At 48.6% G+C, this 21,292-nt stretch overlaps 1 protein-coding gene across 1 annotated transcript; it reads right to left on the bottom strand.

The window, feature by feature from the left end:
• Window positions 1-169: 169 nt before the first annotated feature.
• Window positions 170-20,553, bottom strand: LRRC75B (leucine rich repeat containing 75B; the record flags this gene model as incomplete). Its single annotated transcript, XM_080628915.1, has 4 exons — window positions 19,672-20,553; window positions 14,839-14,967; window positions 11,522-11,634; window positions 170-692 (listed from the first exon to the last, which is right to left on the bottom strand). Exons 1-4 carry the CDS (start codon window positions 19,927-19,929, stop codon window positions 170-172), a joined length of 1,023 nt encoding a protein of 340 aa, XP_080485041.1. The 5' UTR covers window positions 19,930-20,553.
• Between the last annotated feature and the right edge of the window lie 739 nt (window positions 20,554-21,292).

Raw genomic sequence — 21,292 nt, 5'->3', positions numbered from 1 at the left:
ACGTTGTGGGGGGATGACAGGCTTTTGTCTCACAGCAGGTGGGGGGGACACGTCAAGGAAGGCGAGAGGAAAGAGCCAAAGGAAGCCGGTAAGCTGGCCCTCTGCTTGGTATTTGTACTCAAGACTTCTTGGGGCAGCTTCAGTGTGCCAGTGCTGGCCTGTTGTCCAGTCACCTCTCGCAGCCCTGCTGAGAAAAACCACGTGGCATGGTGCTTCCGGCTGCTTCATCCTCTGGCTGGCTGCCCTCATGCCCGCTGGAGATCTCCGAGTCGCAGTCAAGCGCCTCGTAGATGGTAGGCAGTGTGGTCTGCTGGCTGAGGCGCTTGCGCAGGCCCACAAGCAATGGCTGCGGCATGGATGAGACATCCACGTTGTTGCCAAGGTCAACCCAGGCTAGGCAAGGAAATTTGTTCATGTCCTTCATGGTATCAGTCAGCTCCTTCATGGTTGCCCGCGTCAGTCGGTTGCCATTGAGGGAAAGATGAGTGAGCTTGGGTAGTGCCCAGAGGAAGGGCAGCAGCAGGCGTACCATGTCATCATTCAGCTCGGTGAAGCTCAGGTCCACAGAGGTGAGGTGGTCCCCGTTGTTCTGCAGGTAGTAGGCCATGCGGTGGACATCCCGCATGGTCAGGGGGATCCCTGACAAATCCATGGAGTCCTGGCTCACTTTCTTCTGCAGGCTGGTCTTCAGGCTAATGGTAGAAAGGGGGAGAGATAGAGAGATCATTAAGGAGAACACTCTCATCCATCTGTCACCCAAGGGAGAGAGCACTTGGGACAGGGGGGAACTCACTAAGAATATGGGCTAGAAAGTTAAGCAAAGGGTTAATGAAGTTCATTGGAGAAACAGGTGCAAGGTTTGTACCATGCCTCAGGGCAGACTGTGTCCTGGGGCTTTCCTGTATATTCTCAGCACTTACACATACTTTGCCAGAACTGGCTAAACACAGGATGCTAAAGAGCCTTCCACTAGTGCATTTCAATGGGCATGTATGCTCATGTACAAATGCTCATGCATAGAAAGCAGAAATAACCAAGGCAAGCAAACTTTCTAGGTGCGCTGGTTTGCACTGTGCGTGGGCTGTTTGTGCACCACCTCTCCAGGTGAATGCCAAAGTCTGTGGCAAACAGACTGTGCTGCAGGGCTACTGTAGAGGACAGCAGTGTTAAAAGGCTGAGAAATGGGTATTTTGTCAGGGAAACAATCTATAGGCAAACTGCACTCCAGGAGTGGATTTACTGTATGTCCCTTTAAAAGCCTTCCTAAACAGCACTTAGTCATTAAGCAGCACCAGTGGCTGCCTATTTGGGTCTCTGTGGTCAGCAAATCATCTGGGATCTGTTGCAGCTGTGAGGACATAGGGGTGCTAAAAGAAATTTAGAGAGAGGGGTTTAGCCATTTCTTTTGTTGTCTGCCTGGCAAGTGGAGTGAGCATGAGGTAGGTAAGATGTGCACAAGGCAAAGGTGTACTATGGGGCTGTGTATGCAAGGGGAGTGGGATGCGGAGTTTTATGATGGATTGTGGGATTGTGAGAGTGCTGTGGGAAGTGGAAGCTGTGGGGCCATAGGAGCTGGTGGGGATATGCTGCAGGAGAACCTAATGTCTTGGTGTAAATTATATTAGTTTTGTTGTCCTTTCAGGCAGATCTAGCTTTAAGGTTATGGGAGCCTTAGTAGGAACCCCCACTAATCAGTGTCACTAATCATGTGCTCAGTGGGATCTGTAAGTGCCTTGTTGAGCTTGGGAGGAGCAGGGTGGGTTAAGAATTAACCAGCAATTTGAAGGTCCCCACTCTTCCTATCTGGCTCTCCGTAGTGTCCTGCACACCCGTGGCACAGCCAGTCCCTGAAAGCAATGGGTACATGGGGACATGCAATTTCCTCGGAGGAGGCTGCAGCACCGCAGGAGCTCCCGTGGCAGGTGAGAATGTCCCTACAAGCCCTAGTGTTGCCAGGCCCTTCTGTAGTTGTGAAGAGGATGTGACACTGCTTCTGTAGCTTTGCTTTACACATGCAGTTCATGGCATCCTGGAAATCTGAGTCCTTAATAATCCCCTATGAGCATGTCATGCAAGTGAATAAATGTGCATCAGTGCAGGCAACAGCCCTTTGTGGACACATTCAACAATGGCAAACCTATAGCTGTGCTTCCTTGTAGGAGTGTGAGGTGGAAGACCTTGTGGCCTGTCCTGTCAATTCTCAAGGCCAAAAATCCCTGTCCTGGGCTCAGCAGCACATTGTTCAGGCTGCTTCTGTATGTCCTTATGCTTCTCATAGGAATTCACTGTGCAAGGCTCAGGCTGTATCTGCAAACTTGCATTTGAGTTAATGAGCTTTAATTGTAGAGAGGTAGTAACAATATGAAATAACTTACATTCAGGCCTATAGGTTTAAAAGAGCCTTATGCATTACTTACTAAATGTTTACACTTTACATAACCCAGACTACTCCTCAGTGAATCACAGGAGGGGCAAGGGAAGCAGTGCTTATCTGTACTGTACATCAGAGACTGATATACTGGTGAAATATTAATCTGAAGTCACACAAATTAGTTCTCCAAAAGGCCTTCATTTGAAGATGGTACTTGATATCTCTCCAGTATCAGTGCCTCAGAGACAGGATTGTGAAGAACATTGTTTGTTGCAGCAGTGCAGTTCTCTTTGCTGCTGCCATAACAGCAGGAGTTGCGAACTGTGCGTACTGCAGTCTGGAAGGCACTAGACTATCCTCTCTGTTCCTGCTAAATCAAGGGATGCTTGATATCAGCCTAGGCTGCCTTGGAGCTGTATTTTGTCAACTCTCCTGGTAAATAAATGTGCACTTTTTTGGTATAGTTTGTCACCAGGGACTAGCGGTGGTGTGGCACAATCTACCACAAAAGAGGATTCAAACTGTATAAATTCTGTCCGCGACTGGCCTCAGAGCTGGAAGTCTTCAGTATCCCCTGGAACAATGTTATCCCTTTAGCTGTTCTAGGTGTTTTACCTGGGTGTTTGATGTGGAGTACTTCTAGCAAAACCAAACATCAAATGCACAGTGGAGATATGCATTCATACTGGTGAGATTAAGCACAGAGAAATGAATCTTGATGTAAGCCTGATTGCACAGGGGAAATAGTCCCCTCTATCCAGTAGGGGCTGGTGCAGGAGGTGAGATGGAAGCTTTCTCTTGCCCGTACTGGTTTAGAGTAAGACTTTGTTGGAGGTCTGGGGGAATACAGGATAACAAGCATAGAGGCAAGCCTGCAATGACTTCAGCGCCTGTTTTGTGCAAACACAGCCTATGGCTCCTGGAATTTCTCTTCTCCAGTGCTGTCAACCAATGGCAGATCCTGGGTGGGGGGAGCACACAAAGGAGACATAAACATAGGGCCCCTCCAGCCCCAAGCCTTGACTGAGTCTGTGCAAAGCCTCATCTAACCTTCCTATTGCAAAGCTACAAGGAAAAAGCCTTAGTGCTCCCAGTTTGGTATGGGGATGGGAACCAGGTTGGAGTGGGGACCACTGGAGGGCACGTCTGAGCCAGCACCGCTCCCTCTGTCGGGCCTCAGCATTCAGGTGCCGGTTTTTCTGCTGCATGTGCAGCAGCAGCTTTCTTAACGGGGGCGAGTTTGGATGGCTCTTGGGGTCCCATTTTGAGTGACTTGGCTCTGAATGCAGACAGTGATACGTGAGGGGAAATGTCAGAAGGACAAACGCAATGTGCTTGTCTGTCTCTGCCTATTAAGCCTCCCCTCCTGTTGGCTGCTATGCAGGCACTGCAGTAATAAGTCATGTATCGTGCTCTGACCAGAGCAGGTACTTCTTGCTGCTCCTCCAGCAACAAGCCAATACCCCAAGGAGGCTTAAATCAAGCAGACAAATTATCTTCCCATAATTGATTCTCCAGACTGGACTGTTCCTGGCTGAATGTGCTTAAACCCTCCTGTCCTGTGCCAGAGTCCGCCCTCCCTCCTTTGCTGGCTCGTTTTTCTTTCCCTTCCTGTGCTTTTGCTGCTTCCTTTTGCCCTCATTGCTGTACCTGCCAGGGTGACTCTGGGCCTCCTGTCTCAGCACTGTGGGCTCCTTCTGTGTTTAAGTTATTCTCTTGCCTGTAAAAATGCCTCTTGTAGGGATGTGTCTGTAGAAGCCTCGTCCTGGTGGACATAGCCCCTAATCCTGCAGCCAGGCCCTCAGCTCTGGTAAGTGCTGAAGCATGAGATCTGATGCCCCGTGCATGCTAGCTCTTCTCACCTCCTTGGTGGTTATGTGCAGCTCCAAGAGGTGCAGCTAAATACTGTCTCTAGGGCAGGGCACAGAATAGCTGCCCACTCATTCTCCTCTATTGCTTTAGAGATAAATATATCTGTTGTCAGAAAAGGGACAGGGAGAAGTGGGTGGATGATTTACTCTGAATTATCTGTCACTTAGTATTTTTTTGGAGCTCTGTTAAGCTCTGTTTCTCAGGGAAGAAGGGAGGAGGGAGAGGGTGCACAACACACAGCACACCAGGCTCAGACACTTCTGCAGCAGCTGAGAAAATGCCAGGTTTACTTCCAGGGAAATGGATCGTCTATTATCCCCTAACTTCCGCATGTGAAGTAGGCTTAAAGACTACTTCAGCTGCAGAAGGTTTTTTCCTTTGTGTGGGACAAGGTAGCTACTTAGGACATGGGTCTTGATGCCCATGGGACGCGTGGACAGAGGACTGCAAAGCACTGGAGGCTGGATGCCAGCAACTTAATGCTGCTGCAGCTGGTGCTGTGTGCAGATTCATAATTGTGGGGATTTGCATTTAATAAGGATCTGGACCCTGGCTGCAGGGAAGCAGACTGTGTTGTATTATCTGCAGCAAGCTCAGAGAGGAAACAAACCCCCTACTTCCTCAAATTCTGGAGAAATGGCTGCAAATGAGAAATTCTGTGAAACCTTAAGCAAGGATAATCAGCAACCTGCCCCCTCCTGCCTGCCTTGCAGCTAGATGAAGCATCCAGTGAGGGACAGTGCCTGCCCACCCTCCTGCTTGCAACCCTGGTCCAGCACTGCTGAGGGATGAGAGCCCTTCTTGGTACATCTCCTTGTTTCTCTTGCAAAACAAGTTTTTTCTTGTGTTGTTCCCAACTCCCTCCTTGGGGTCTGGTCTTTCTCCCACTGACAGGCAGGCAACCTTCCTTTCACCCTTCCCTAGGTGCCAAGTCTACCCTTCAGCAGTCCCCAGGCTGCACCATGAGCCTGGCCATGTAAGATCCACCCAGGATCAGCCCAGAGAGCAAGGGTTCTGAGGGATCTGCACATGTCAGAATAAAGCTTGCTCTCCTTCAATTGGAACCATGAGCCAGGAAAGGGATGAATCAATCTTGTGCCTCCATTGGCTTTTTTTCTGGGGTAAAAATCTTCTTCTCTCCACATAAGGATCACTCATTGTTCCTTTCTCCTGGGAACTCAGCTAAAATAAGTAAATTCAGAGCTGTCTTGAGATGAAATAATGGGGAGACCTGAAATTGGTTGCTAGTAATTTGTTTCCAGGACCTGTCCTAAGGGACTTAACCCTTAGGCCCTCTTTCAAGTCCTTCTTTGAGTCCATGAAGCTGAGGACTCAGCACTTGTATTTGTTTATTAGCACTGAATCCCTTCAATGGTTTGCTCATCAGCTAAATTCGGTGGCTACAGGGAAGGGGTGTAACTGCTCCTGATCATTGCTCTGATGGGATTTGCCAAGCACTGCAGTGGCTGCTGCCTCTTTTTGGCTTTGTGGGATTTGGAAGAGCTTGTTCAGGCCAAGGATGTTCAGATTTGTGGAGTCCCAGCCTCATTTCCTTGTCTCCATGCTGTGGAGGGATGCTAGGAGGAAATGTTGAGTCAGACTGGATTTCAGTAATGAGAGATATCCAGGATTCCTTGCCTGTCTCTGAGGAATTACCAGCCTTCTCCTCCTCCTATTTTTGATTTGCCTCCAAATGTAAAATTTTTTGTTGCCAGAGACTGCCATCACTGAGCATTTCCATCTTCATTAACAAGCACTGCCAGTAGTGGCTAATTAGCCACAAGTCTCTTGGCTGCAATTCCTTGCATAGAACCTAGTGACAGACATGTCTGGATGGCTTCTCTGCTTTGAGCAGTGATTTAGGGGATGGACTCTGGGCTTTCTAATCACCTACTTAGCATAATCTGCTTGCTTTGCTTCTCTGTGGCACAGGGTGCTGCTGTGCATGGTTGGCTTTAGCTGCTTCTAGTGAGACATGAAAAAGGAAAGTGAAGTCTCAAAAGCACTGACCTAGACTAACCCAGCCTGAGCTGGTAAGGCTGGGCCCAGCACCTCTGTGAAGATGGAGGCAGTGCACATATAGGCCATTTCCATGAGCATTTCATGAGAAGGAACTTCCATGAGACGTCCCTCAATCACATCTCCATCCTTGCCCCCAAGCTCTTTTGATCAACTGTGGGAGATCCCTCACTGTGGAGAGCAGGGAGTGCAAAGGCAGCCTTTCTTCTACCACCCTCCCTCTGCAGTTGGGGTGGGACATGAGTACCTGTAGGTTTTGATACAGCTGAACACCTCTCTTTCTCCTTGCTCTGCTGTCATCTTCACTCTGTCCTTGAAGGTGTGCTCAAGAGAGCTGTGAACCCTTGGCCTCCCTCCTGCTGCCATGTGATCCATCCAAGACCTCTGGTTGTTTTTCCTCTTTATTTAGGTCTACCCTAGCAACGCAGCAAATAGTGCTGCCTCCTCACTGTAAATGTCCTATATTGGCCTATGTCTTTGTCAGATCTTCAACTGTGTAAGAGTCATGAAGGCACAAGGTCTCTGCTGATTCCTTTTAACTGCCATCTGTCCCCCAGCCTCCATTGCTTCATTCATTGTCTCTCTTTCTATTAGAGTGTCCTGCAGCTTCTGCTTGCTAGCCTTGGACTTTCTCTTCTGACCTGTAACAGGGCAGCGTCAAGCTGCTGGATGACCCTTTCTTCCATCTCCAACAGCCTCTGCAGATGTACCTGCCTCTCGATGCTGCTGGGAACCCTGATCATGCATATTGTTTGGGACTCTGCACTGTAAGATGAGGGGACAGTTCCTGCCTTTCCATAACTTATTCACCAGCTCATCGCTGTCCAGATAACATCTCTGCGAGCAGCAGTTTCTTGAAAACATTGTGTGGGGTAGTTCCTGTACTCCCATATGACTATTACCATGTGGTTTTAGTTTACTGACTGGTATTCTCTAACTTGGCTTCCTATTTCTAAAACAGGAATGATGGGGCCTGTTTACCCTGTTGCATAAGGGTGACATAAAGCTGTAGTTAATATTCATCTCATGCCATGTAAAGGCTGGGATTTAATCTGCCAGAGCTGTTACCCACAGCCCTGAGTGGTGTTTTCAGGAAAAAAAGATCCAAAGCCATTTAAAGCTGTTTAATTGCAGTCTTCTAGACGCAAGTGTTTTCATTGCATTTTAAAAGTGCATCTAATACCACAATGTCTGCACAATGTGCATTAATAATTGAGAAATGGAGCCATGAGCCCAGAAGGGATATTCAGTTCTCCACCCAGCTTTGGATTAGCCAAGATGAAATTCACTCAGATGAGCAAAGTAAAATTGTGGTGAGGCTTGTGAAACGGAAAGCCCAGAGGCATGCAGTTTGGGAGTTACTAACTCCATACACACAACTGCCTTTGCTTTTCCAGAACCAGTCACTATGTGGAAAATCTGTTGGTGTTTTGGTTGTTTTCTTGTGCCAGGAACATCCTGATTGTAAATATCATCTTGTGTTTACTGTATATTCAGGTTTGATCCTTGCACTTAAGAAAGGAAGTAGTTACACTGAAGTAGCCTGCTCTGGGGATCAGGCAAGTGGAAGATCCATTAAGGTTCCTTGACATGACTTTTGCCCAGACAGCTCAGTTGTAATCCACAGCTTGGTTGCAGTGCTAGGCTGTGATCTAGCTCTCCAAGCAAAGACTGTCTTCACTTGATACCCTTCTCCCTCTCCACTCTGAACTGCAGTCCAGTGTATCTTGCCCTCAGAAAGTAATACACCCTCTGGGTCTAGCCCTGTTCTGGAGGCAGATGGTGGCACTTGCACAAGCACATACAGTTTTCCTTAATTTAGCTTTGCAGAAGGTCTCAAATTCTGAAAACAGAATTAATAATATAAAAAAAATCTTGCATCTGTCAAAATTCCCCAGAAGTGGTGTTGATAGCCTAAAAAGCTCCTGTGTGTAGAGCAGCATTTCTTCATCCATTACTCTTTACACTATAAATGTCCGTTTAATAAGGAAGTGAAACTGGAGTTATACAACACTCTAGGATGAATTCTGCTCATTAAGTGTGAGTGATCTATACAACTGTAAAATGGTGCTAAAACTGAATTCCCAGGAGGATGTAAGTGACTGAAAACTACGCAGCAAAGTTGTGCTGGTCCCTTCTGTGAAATCTTATCCTCCAGTTTCTCTGGTTTTAATTTTAAATCCCCCAAGATCTCACCTTCTCTGTTTGGTTAGGCAGCCAACCCAATAAGGTCAGCTGCAAGTGAGATGTGGCTGTTGGCTGGAAGCTGCAGACCTGAGACAGGATTTTGCAGGAAAGGAGAATTAAGCCCTTGCTTTCAGTATGGCAAGCTTTCTGAGTATCATTTGGGGAGCTGAAATAGTCTCTTTGACTGCACAGCTGGGACACTGCTAACCCTTCATTGTACAAGGCAGACAGCTACTGCCAAGAACCCAGAGGCACAGATACAGAGAGCCAACTGCCTCTCAGCATCACCTTTGACAGTTTAACCAGGCAGAGAAAACAGACACAGCATGGGCTGGATCTCTTCTACTGTTGCAGAGTTCACTGTGCTGCCATAAGGTTTCTCCTATGTTTCTGTATGGACTCTGCTTCTGGCCTGTATATCATAACAGGAGAGCTTGATGTACCTTATTATTTCTGCTTTATTAGTACATGGGTGGCTCAGGTTTCTACTTGCTGGATGCTTTGGGTCCCACTGAGGAGACATGGGGATGTAACTACAGTTAGTTTACTTCTGACCTGCTGGTTTGCTATTTAGCAGTGGGGAAGAACACCTAATGTGTGATCTGGTCCCAGTATTGCAGGTCCTTTTTATCTGCCATACCACATCTCCATAAGAGCCCAAACGTAATTAGAACCTGGCAGATGCTGGAAGCTCTCTTATTAATTATCTCCTGGGCCCATCTAACATGCTGCCAGAAAGCAGAAATCACATTTCAGAAGAGAACAAGGGGGTCCTCCATCAGCTCAGTGAAAGCCAGAAGCCAAAGCCCAGGGGACCACAAAAGCAAGAGGAAAATTAATTCAGTTCCTCAGTGTGGTCTCCATGCACTGATTCCTCTCTGTTGTCCCAAATGCCCACTAGATTTTAGAAATGTCTTCAAAGTATTACTGCTACGCCCATACTTTTTACAGGACCTTGATGGCAGGAAGGGTGCAAGCCAAGGGCATGGGCTTCGGAGACAGACACTGCAGTAAAATATTCCCACTAGCAGATAGATGGAAGCAGAGTATTTGGATCAGGTTAAAACAGCCCATCTGGACAAAACCAGGTGCTTGCATCTCCAAATGAAGCAGCTATTTCTTGCCTTCCTGCTACTGACAACATCCATTTTCTTGCAGCAGCCTTGGGTATCAGCTCTGCAGGAACTTTTGCTGCAAGCCAGTTCCTCTCCAGTATTAAAAGTAAAGCTCTGCTTTTTAATATTTAATCACAATTATTTTGTGCTTTATGTAACACTGTGCAGCTGGGCCTGACTGCCAGGCAGGGCTGCCTGCTTTAGACCTGTATTTTCCTCCATTGCATATTGTCTTGCTGTGCTCTCTGCTTTTGCTCACAGATGCTCTGTTTCTGGCCAATGCCCTGTACCTTTTGGCGTGACCCCTCTGTGTGATATTTGGGCTCATGGGGCCCAGAGCTTTTTCTCTGGCCACAGATCTCTCTGTGTTGTTAGTAAGTGAAGAGTTTGCAGCAGGCAGTCCTCTGCTCTCCCTGAACTGTGCAATCAGGGAACATCTCCAGTTTGACTCTACATCCTGGAATCCAACTGGAAGAGAGGTTTGTTCTGCAGACAGGAGTACAGAGGCAGAGGGTTGAGTTAGTAGCAGCAGGGAGGGATTTTTGACTTTGAAAAACATAATGGGGCTGAGTTTTATCACGGAATTGAGACAGCCACCCTCTACAGAGTTCTACATATTTTCAGCACTTCTTATCTTCAAGTCTATCTTGGACAGGGATGGGGATGAGGTCTGATCTACTCTCTGTATCCTGCATCTCTAGTGCTTTGCAGGATCCCATAGGGAAAATGCCATCTAACTGAGTGGATCTGGAAAAGTACTCGCTCATCTCTGGTCCCTCGGTCTTGTTCTGTGCTGTGGTTCCACCTGCAAACCAGCATGAACAGTCTTGCCCTGTGGAGTGCTGGGATCGAGAGCATTGAAACCCACAGTGGTAAAACGGGGCTACAGGTATGAAAGGCAGATAGCCTGGAAATCATGATATTAGGGATTTTATTCCTTAAGATGCATTGGAGAGCTGCCTCTGAGTCAGAATGAAAGGTATGATGGAAATGGCAACTCCATGGGGGATTTTAAGTTGCTGGTACACACATCAAAGACTGACACTCTCAGAAAAGCCCAAGGCCATTTTCAGAGTGCTGCCAATTTTGCACTTTTTTATCCAATCCTGCATATATTCCTGAGAAGCTAATGGGACTGACATGAGCTCTTTTCTTAGTAACTTGTCTGTCTTTTCTTCAGCAGTGGTGATCTGTGTCACCAGAACAGGCTTTGCTTGAAGAAAAGTAGGAAAGAAGTGATGGATTTAAAAGAAGTAGGGATTGCTCTTTATCTGGTTAGAAAAATCCATCAAGTTGCAAGGAGAGAAGTAGTGTGGGTGTCTGATATGTTTGTAGTAGTGGAAAGCAGTTGCCATCCAGTAGCTGTCAGTGGCCATTGTACTTTGAGTTGGGTTCCCTGTACTTGAGGTTCTACACCATCTCAGGTCCTTCTAGTCCTGGCAGAGAAATGGGAGGTAAGTAAAGATGGTCACCTCTCTGCCAGCCACCCCACAGTGGTTCCTGCTGAGTGGGGTGATCAGCTTGTGGTAGTGCCTTTTAATGGAAGATCTTCCCAACAGGCTGGGAAGTTTTACTGGGATAAACAAGGACAAAGTGGGATGCAGAGCTGGAGGCCAAATACTCTGCAAGCCCTGCCTAGAGAGTTGTCTGCACTTTGCAATCAGTGGGATTGATTTTGATGCACTTGGAAGAGGTTGAAGAACTGTAAGACTATATAAAAAGGAGTAAATAGCAAGCCAGGCCAAAGAGAGGGGTGTTGGCTCTGACCCTGTGCTGCTTGCTTGAGGCTTTCTAAGAAACTGAGCAGTGGCTGCCATGCAGGTTTTCAGTCCTACCTTTCTCTGAGAAGGTCAGTGGCATCCCAGTGGCAGACTGGGATGGTGCTGGGCTTCAGCACAGTTTCTCCTGGTAGATCCCCCTCCATGCCCATCCACAGTATCCCTGCAATGCTGCTTACCACACTTGGGACTTCCTCCGGGGCATGCCGTGCCGGTGCCATTTCGAGTGGGGGGTTAGGTGGTAAATCAGCTGCCTGCAGATCCTGTCTGAGGATTTCCAGGGGTCATATTCCTGAAAGCAAAGGGACAGCTTAGACTCTGTGTGCACCACAGCAGAGGAGGAGGCAAGGGGGAAAACAGAGGAAGATAGGAAAGGAGCAGAGGTGGTAGTGGAGCAGGTGCATGTATATAACGGAGATGAAGAGAAAGAGAGCATGAGAAAAGAATGGTGAGAAGGCCTGAGGTGCCTCTGCTACATGCCAACTCCTCCTGAGGTGGAGGAGGAGCAGCAAGAGCTGTGCACTGCCAGGAAAGACCCCAGCCCATCCAAGTATGTTCTTGCCCAAAGTGGGGCTACACTTTCACAGTCTACCCAGGAGCAAGCAAAGCTCAGAAGAGGGGTTATTTTCTAGAGCTGTGGCAGGGAGTCTAGCTCTAGGCCAGGCAACACCCAGGAGGGCAGAGGTGGCTGACAGTGTGAGGGGCTCTGTGTGGGGACCCCCCACACCCTTTTCCTCAGAAGACCTCCACTGTTGTTTAGAGCCTAGTGCAGGGACAGCACGGGTGTCTCAGCTCCTCACTGCTGTATCCTCAGCAGCACTTGTCCCCAGCTGTGCAGACAAGCTGCCAACAATGTGGTACAGGACTCTGCAAAATTTCTCTTAATGACCCTTGTTGCCATGCTTCCCAAACCCTTGCTACAAACTGTCTTTGGACTGACTTATCTGTTACCCTGATATGGAAAGTTTAGCAATCAGCATCTTGCCTTATTCCTGAGATGTTGCTTGCTGGGAGAGATGTGCCCTGGGATATCCCTGCTCCACCTGCAGCAGCACCCTGACTTTGTTTCCTCCCACGTTCCAGCTGAGAGATAGCAGGACAAGGGATCAGTGAGTACCCCATATTCCATCTTATATCCTTGTGTCCATTCTGCTCCTGGAGGTTTGAGTTTGGGTGCTTTCTAATGCCAGCAGTTTCCTCCAGCCCCTGCAATAGTAACTTATCAGAAAAAGATGGCACCAACATGATTGATACCTTCCTGAGTTTATTTTTGCATGTATTCTCTATTGCCATGACTTTGAACAGCACCTCTCTTTCTCTGTTGAAGCAGAATGGCAAATGGCAGCTGCTGAAGGCTGGTATTTCTGTCCTCTTTATCATATTTTCCAAATGCTGGCAGACACCTGCATTCCCATTCCTCAGCCCTCCAGCTGTTGTGCAACATGTGCATTTAGGGATTTGGTAGGTAAACACATAGTAAAGCTGTAGGGGAATATGCTAATTCATTCTTTATGGCAAGTGGTTACAGTGCTGTGCTGTGGGCCAGCAGCTGCACTGTGGCTTTCCTCAGCAGTCACTGAATCAGCTCAACTCTCCAGGGATGCGCTACCAGCATGTGGCTGTTGTGCTGTGCCAAGTGGGGAGGGATCCCAGCCTAAGTGCTCAGCTGAGCACTCCCTCATCCCTGTCACAGGTCCCTTAGGGACCTCACAAGGACTGGCCCATGCCCTTGCGTTAGGTGCCTTGTCTTAGGCTACTACAATGCTGGCAAGACGGCAAGTGGCACCCTGCTGTCACCAAAACAGCAAACCCTTCCAAGTGGGTGCATGTGCACTGTAAGCTTCAGCGCAGAAGCTGGCACAATGCTCTGCAAGCATTTGTTGGCTCACAACTGAGAATTACCCTCCTGTTCTTTCCCATGTCCTCATTGATTTAATTTCCACTGACGGACTGGGAATTGCACTCAGCCTGCTTGCCTGTAATGCATTTACACCCACCAGATGCTCAGCTAGGGTCAGAGAGGGGACATGGACTGCTGGTGTTTGTGCTAGTGCTGTAGGGTACTTACTGAGTGTCTCCAGCCTTCCTGTTGGTTTTGAGGGTCAGCTCAGGTACTCAAAATTTTCCTCAATATTGGGGAAAATCTTATCTATATAATGGTACGTGTGTCACATAACACATGGAAAATGGAGGAGGAGAACTATATGCAGATAGGTAAGAATTGTAGTGTGTATTTGCTAGGTCCCTGTGTAAGGTCATGTCACCTCATGCTGCCACCTTTGAAGGACTCTACACATTGTGAGGCTGGAGATGGTCTGGTACAACAGCTGGAGGTGAGGTCAAGTGAAGTATGGTTAAGAGGTGCTGCTGCAACCCACCCCCTTCCTTTTGGGATGCTTATAAAATTTGCACTAAAACTACACTTTAGAAGATCTTATTTAGGCTGCATTGCAGCCCAATTATGAGGATTGAACTTTGTCTCAGTGTACTTTGTCTATTGACACCTGACAGGTTAGTTGTTATGAGAGCCTCAGGAGATGACAGATGAACAAGGTTAGAAATGCCAGTAATCTACAGCAAGCATTTGATGTATTCCCTAGGGCCCTGCTGTTTGCTTTGAGTTTTGTGTAAGTAATATCTCTCTTTGAATAAAGAAATTCGCTCTATTGCTGTCCTTATAAAGCAAACATGACACTTGCAAGCTTGATGAGTAAATGGGTGTTATTGCAAATCTAAGCATTTGTGGTGGCAAAGAGTAACAAAAGTTACTGGTGTTACAAAACAAAACTGGTAGCAAAAAGATACTGATGTTGCAGTGGAACTGTGTATCCCTGATGTTTGTCTACACCCAGCCTTGCCTCTGCTCTCCTCAGTCTCTCAAGGAACATGCTGAATCAATGCAGGGTTACTGTGCACTAATATGTTTGCTTCTTGACCCTGAGTTGTAATGTATTCCTACAGCACTGCTCTTAGGGATCTGGAAGGTTATAGTGGGGATGTAATGCTGGGTGAGGGCAGTTACATATAGCAAAGGGCCTGGCAAGAGAGAGATTGTTTTCCTGCAGAGGCACCAGTCTGGGCAGAGGTGCACAGAGATCTCTGTTCCCCTCTGCAGCTCCATAAGCCCCCTGATAAGCTACCTGCTTGGAACCTCTGGGGCGTCCCAGTCAATATGGCACCACTGTCCACCCCATATATTTTTATCTGGCCTGTACCCTGTCATCAAGTTTACTGTTGGCACAAAACCAGTGATTTCTGTGCACATAACCACCCTCTCCTTCAGTTGCATTAATGTTCTGAGGTAGTTTTAACTAATTTCTACAGAAACATACACTACAATCTATGCTGTATCTATATGTAATCTGTATGCTACCACTCCAAGGGCATACAGTGGCTGGTTCTGAAAGACTGCAGAGCATCACCCACCACTGCATTAGTGCTCTTTGCATCAATGCTATGTTGCAAAGTATTCATTGGGCTGGCGGGAAGGGTTCACCTTTTTGGGACACTGCAGATCTCTAGCGAGGCTCATCAGCAAATCATGGGAGATGGGATCCACCAAGTTGAGGAAAGTTGCATTTTTGTAGAGCACTTCATTGAGAAATGTTCCTTCCAGTCCCAGGTCCTACAGGAAAAACACAGTCAGATACATGGGCTTCCTTGAACCTATAATCATGAGGTGTTTTGAAACCAGAAAGTAAATGTGATGAGGTGCCAGCTGGTTGTTCAATGCAGGAAACTATCCAACAAAGGTGAAGCAGCTGTGTCTGACTCAGCATTACTGTGATGGGGAATGTGGACAGCCAAAGAGCTGAATGAGATGGAGTGTTAAGTTCAGCTAGTCAGCCTATGGGCTGAGCACCTTGTTTCCACTTACCGTAGGAAGGTGAGAGTGGTATCATTCCCAGGCTGGCTGGAGCCCAGAGAGAATTAGCTCCAGAGAAGCTCACAGTTTTGTCAGCCTGTATGTGTGAATCTACTAAAGGAGCTGTGCAGGAAGGCTGGCTCTAAACCTGCATCTCCCATCTCAGCTTTCCAGGAAGAATCAAACCTTTCTCAGGTATTTAGATGTTGCCATATGCCCTGGTGGTGGCTGTCAGAGCAGAAGTCCTGCCCATCAATAGGAGTTTAGCTGTGCTTTGAATTTCTCACTAAGTGCTAACACTGCCAGTATTGCCTTTTGGGTGTAACGGTAAATTTATAGGTAGCTCTACCATGACAGTCATGGGGAGTCCTCTTCCTGTTTTCCACAGCGTGAGCTAGGGGAATATCTGTAGTTCATGCAACTAACCTGCACGGACTTTGAGTATGGGGCACCTTTGGACATGCTGGAAGAAACCTCAGCACCCTTGGGAACAAAAAAGCCCCTGAGGGGCATCAGATGGGTGATACTGCAAAGAACTAAGCTGTTTCTTGCTAAGAGGAAAGCTAAGATCTAATATATGGCACAGTTACTTCCAATCAGGAGGTGCCACAGGGCTGCGAAAATAAAAAAGGGCATCCGGTAAAGAGAGACCACACACATTGAAAATACCTCAAGGACAGAAAAAGAATAACCCATGATTAGGAATGTAGAACAAAGGAGCTCCCTAATAGGGATAGTGCTGGTTTTGATTCAGTTGACAAGGAAGGCTAGGCTGAGGAATAAAACAAGTCCTATGCACATTCTGTATGCTGCTGCCAGGAGAAATGAATAAGCAAATGGGTGCCCCATATGTTCGCGCTGCTCCACGGAATGTGTGCGCCACCAGTGAAAGGTGCACTGAGAGCTCAGGGGAAAAAGAGGGAAGAAGAGAGACAGAAAAAAAACAGCTGGGTATACACACATCCATCAGCAGCAGGGACAGAGCTGTAGCTAGCAGAGGTGTGGGATATTAACCCTAAGCAACAAGTACAGCCAGTGTTGTATCTACTCTCTCCTGCCTGGATTGAGCAGAGAGCAAAATACTGGAGAGACCCTGGCTACCGATCTAGTGGAGAAAGGGATAATAAATCAAATGCTTTACAGCCCCGTTACTGTGTGTACACAGATGACACCTATAAGCAAGCAAGGAACCCAAGCAGTGGATCAGTCCCGAAAGACAGCCAGCCAGACACAGCTGGATGTGGGCCAGGAGCATACCAAGGCACCATGCCAATGTCTTCCTTAACCATAAGGCTTCAGGGAAATGGAGCCTCCTACACCAAGTGTAATATGCGCAGATGAAGAAAGCTGCCGAGTGGATGGCATGGCTGGGCATGCAGCAGTGGATGTCAGAGCAGTAATTAAACTCCCCCAGTTGGAGCTATACTATTAAGATGAATCTGCATTCCCATTATAAATCCTGCCTGCAAGGGCTTTGTAAGTAATATAGCTGTAAATATTCACTTCATGTTGATACTCCATAAATTCTTAGCCCAGGGATGTTTTCTGGTTCATTTTTTACTTACTTCCCTCCCTCCCTCCCTCTCTATCATTTCTTGGAAAATTTTGTACCACATAAAGGATGGCTGCAGACAGCAGAATATTGTAAGTCTTGCCAGATCAGTTTGCTTAGTGCTGTTATCTTAAAAATTATACTTGGCCATTGTCTGGGTGCAGGGAAATCAGATTGTACCAGACTTTGTACTGGTATAAATCCATTGTCTCCCTTGGCTTCAGCTGAGTGATGTCCATTTAGACCAGCAGAAATCTGGGCTGCCTTTTGGAAGTGGTATTTCTGAGATTGGTAAGGTGATGTGCAGTGAAGTTGTCCAAGCGTTCCTGTACAAAGCAAGTGTGCCTGAGTGTACACCTGTGGTTTGCGGTTATTCTCAGTGCAGTCTTCTAAAATGGTGGGACCCTGCATCTCTGTTAGTGGATCTGCTTCTGCCTGGTTTGCTGTACTTTATTACACCTTCCCCACATCCTAGAGCAGTCCACAGCCCTTTGGGGTCTGCAGACACAGGGCAAAACCCACTAGCAGATACAATTACACCCTGCAGGGTGCACCTGCAGGGCTGGACAAGGTCTCTCTCTGTTGGGAGCAGTAGGCTGCCTGCAGCAGGAGGCATGCACCAGCAGCCCGTGAGCTCTGGTCTGGCTGAGCGTGTCTGCTCACCTGAGGAGGCTGTGATTCTGGTCTTACCATTGCTTTGCCTTCTCTGGGGTGTTTGTACCCTGCCCAAGGCACAGTGATGAGGTATGGTGTTAAATATCACTGGCCACTAAACAAGGTATCTTTCTTTTTACAGGTTACAAACAGACCCTTACCTGGGACACATTAATCCGTGACTCCTTAGAGCATCTTACTGCCAAGGTAAGCCAGTCTCTGTAAGGAATGACATGCTGGGGACCAAGCTAAGGGCTGAATTTAGTTGAGGAATGAGGTAAATTTGTAAATGGGAAAAAAGGCCGATCGTTGTACTCTCTAAGCTGATGCTAGACATGTGAAGAGGACTGGTTGACATTTATTGACTGGTTGACAGTTACATGACCCCAGACTGGCTGACAGTTGTGTTTAGTTGTTGAAGTTTGTGGTATGTATTAGTGGTGTAGCCTTGTGCCTCTGAAATATCTGAGCACACAACGAACTGGAGTCTTTGGGGTGGTGTTGGATGCTGGTGTTCTGGCTACAGGATGCACGTCTCACTGCTCTGTCATGAGCAGATGAACAGAGGGTCACTGTTTTGACATGGACAGGCAGGGATGGGGACCAGGAATAACAAGAGGAACTGGAAAGGCAGTGGACAAAATCTGATGTTCAGGACATGATGATTCTCAGTGCAGATGTGCTTAGTGTTTAACTGGTCCTGAAAGGAGGGCTTAGAAATGACCCTCCATGCCAGATGGCCCTGTGACTTAGCATTCAAACCCTGACTTTTCACAGTTGGATCTTCTGGAAACCTCCAAGTTCTGTGGAGGATTTCAGTGCTTCAGTCTCAAGGAGAGGTGCTGAGCACTATAGAAAATAACATTCTGTAGTTCTGGCCTCGGGCATACACTACAAAAGTCTGTTCATGTTACATTGCTGCATTCATGAAGTCAGTGGCTGCCTCTCTCTTCAGAAGCTTCTTGTAATTGTGCCTCTCCAAACTGCCTTTGAAATGTTATTCCACCTTTTTCTGCCACACTGGTACAGACTTTCTGCTGAGGGTTTATCTGTCTACATGTGTGGCAAGAACAGTGTTTGTTGAGCTGCTGGCAATCCTCATGTGAATGCTAAGGCAGTGAACAGGAAAAGTAGAGATGTAGGTTTTGGTCCTGTAAGTTCTTACTTCTAAGTGTGCAACTTGCTGGGAACACAGGGCGCTGACCACCATTGTTGGATGTGTAGCGAAGCCCAGGACATTCAGAGCAGAGAGGGCTGCTAATGCAGCTCCCTGCACCTGGTAACATGGCTGCAAGCATCCCAGCAAGCCAGTCCTGCTCCAGCATACCCCCCGAGTAACCCAAAGATTACTTGCCACTATGGTGAGAAACTCAGTATGTTCCCAAGATTATGTAGGTCATTATCTAACAAAGATGAAAGCTAAGAACTGATGGTGGTTTATGTCCAAATCAGAGGGATTTGCTACTGACTGCAGAGTTGCCTGCAGCTGAGGGAGCCGAGTTTGCCTGGAAAGTGATGGTAGCACTGAGCGATGGAGTAGATGGCTCTGTTCCAGCAGCAGGGCTCTGTCCTCAGCATCAGTTTGGCACCACACTGTCTGCACACTGGCTTTTCTGTTCCTGAATAGTAGCAGACAGAAAAAAGCTTCCACTGATACACTGACCCCTTTACCTCTCCTTTCAGTGAAGACTGCCCCACAGGTCCTCTTCCTCTCCAAACCCATTTTGGGTTCTCCCAAAAACCAGATTTTGGCCACCCTGGCTGGATGGGCATAATGGGATGTGGTGGCAGCGGGATGGCATTAGCTTTTGTCCGGGGGACATCAATCCTGAGTGCACCCAGCAACTTGCATTGAGGGGTGTGGATGGGCATAGCTGAGACTTGGATCCCCCTTTTCCTGCGAGCAGCCGAATCCTCCAGCCCCTCCGCCCGGACAGGGAGCCGGGCTGGTGGCCGGGAGCCCGGGTGGGTGTCGCCTCCCGCAGCCGCTTGTGCCTGCTGCGGCGGGCACTTAGCGAGGCAGCTCCCGCACCGCCGGGGCGAGGAGCGGAGAAAGGCAGCACAAAGAGCCCGCCCCGCCCCGCCGAGGAGAGCTGCAAACCCCACACTGCCGAGGAGGGGAGCTTGTAAACCCCGACTCCCCGCCCCAGTCTGCAGACCCCGGCCCGGCCGGCACCGCCCGCGCCGCGCACAGCCCTTTGTTGCCCGCTCTGCCCCGGAGGTGGCGGCCGGGGCCCCTCATCGCTCTCATCATTTACCTTGCGAAGCAGCCTGAGGATGTGCACGGCGTGCTCCCGCTTGTGCTCCCGGATGGTGGCCTGGATCTCCCGCAGCCACCCTACCCGCCGCACGTAGGGCGCCGGCGAGGCTTTCCGCAGCACCCCGGGCAGCTTCTGCGGATGGAGGAGCAGGGAGGAGAGGTGGAAGTCGCCCCGGCCGCCCTCCAGCCTGCCGACGCAGGGCTCCTCGGTGCTCTCCTCTTCCAGGCTGCTCTGCCGGCTAAGGCGGGAGCCCATGGCCGCGTTTCGACCGCGATGCCGTCGTGCTTCGGGCCAGGCGGGTACGGGGCTGTGGGCCGGGGGAGGCGCCGGGGGAGGCGGGGGGTCTGGGCAGCTCCGCCCCGGCTCCCCGTGCTCCCCGCTGGTGGTTCCCGACGCTCCCGGAGGAGCAACGCCTCAGGGGTATTTTATTTGCTCGGGTCCCAGCCCCAGCACCCGCCTCCCCAGCGGCTGGGCAGCCCTCGCTGCCTCTTCTCCCGAAGGTGCCTCCTGTGCCGGGAAATGCTCGGTGGAAAAGACAACGAGAGAAGCGGATGCTGCCGGGAGCGCCCCTTGCATCCAGGCATTTTGGAGAGTTTTGTTGTTTTTTTTTTTGTTTTTTTTTTTTCCCCTAGGCAAACTGTTTGAACGCTGCAAAAGGTTGTCAAGATTAATAGTGGTTCAAAACACGCCATCTGTCTAGGACTTCTTCTGTGGGCTGTGTTTTCTCTTGGTCTGCTGTTGGACCCAGAGGAGGTGTTTCTAACAATCTAGAAAGTGGCAGGAATTTTGCCCACCACCCATTGTCTCCAAGTGATAGTATGATGCTGGCACTATTCCTTACCTGCTGTAAGCAGAAGTGTTTTCCTCTTATGCATTCCTCCCGCCTCCAGCAGAGCACAGCAAGTTTAAAATCACTGCCATGCGACAGGATGGTAGAAAACAACGCTCGAATTCCACCTGAAACCACTGAGGTTTTGCAGGCAACTGAGTGGTGGTGGCTCAGTCTGACCTGCTCTGGAGCTGGAGCCATAGGCTCACTTCTGTTCAGAACTATCACCACACTGAGCCCAGGTGCCCATGATGGACCGTAAGTCCTGCACACAGAGGAGATGTGTGATAGCTGTAATGTGAGGGCACACAGCTATAGGAACAACCTGAGGTTCTCACTGCCTTGTGCATCTATTAGACAAGTATCATCAGATGCATATGCAGTAGAATCTGTTCTTGTGGTCATTGAATCTTCACTTTGGGGGAATGGGGGTGGCTATGGCTCTTTGCTGTACAGAGCCAGCAAGGTTTGTTTTCTTTCTCAGCATTCCTCAGCCATGAATGGGGCTGGAGATGTGTGTGTTCTGCATCATTGCAGCCTCTTTCAAATGCGCTATGGGTGACCTCAGTCTGGCTTGAAGAGACAGGGACAAAATGGGGCTGGACTCTACAGCAGCCTGGCCAATGCATCAGTTTTGTCACAGCATTTATGCGGGTCTCTAATCCTGACAGGCCAAATCCTGACAGCCCTTCTTAGTGTTTTACTCAATGTTTGATCAGACCTGCTCTATCTCAGAACCTGCAAGACAGAAATTAGCATGACAGATCCTGAGATGTCACTGCGCCTGAT

This window comes from Psittacula echo (genome assembly GCF_963264785.1).
Source record: "Psittacula echo genome assembly, chromosome: 13".
NCBI classification, from domain to species: Eukaryota; Metazoa; Chordata; class Aves; order Psittaciformes; family Psittacidae; genus Psittacula; species Psittacula echo.
The sequence above is the reverse complement of the archived record's forward strand: the minus strand, read 5'-3'. Positions and strand labels throughout refer to the sequence as shown.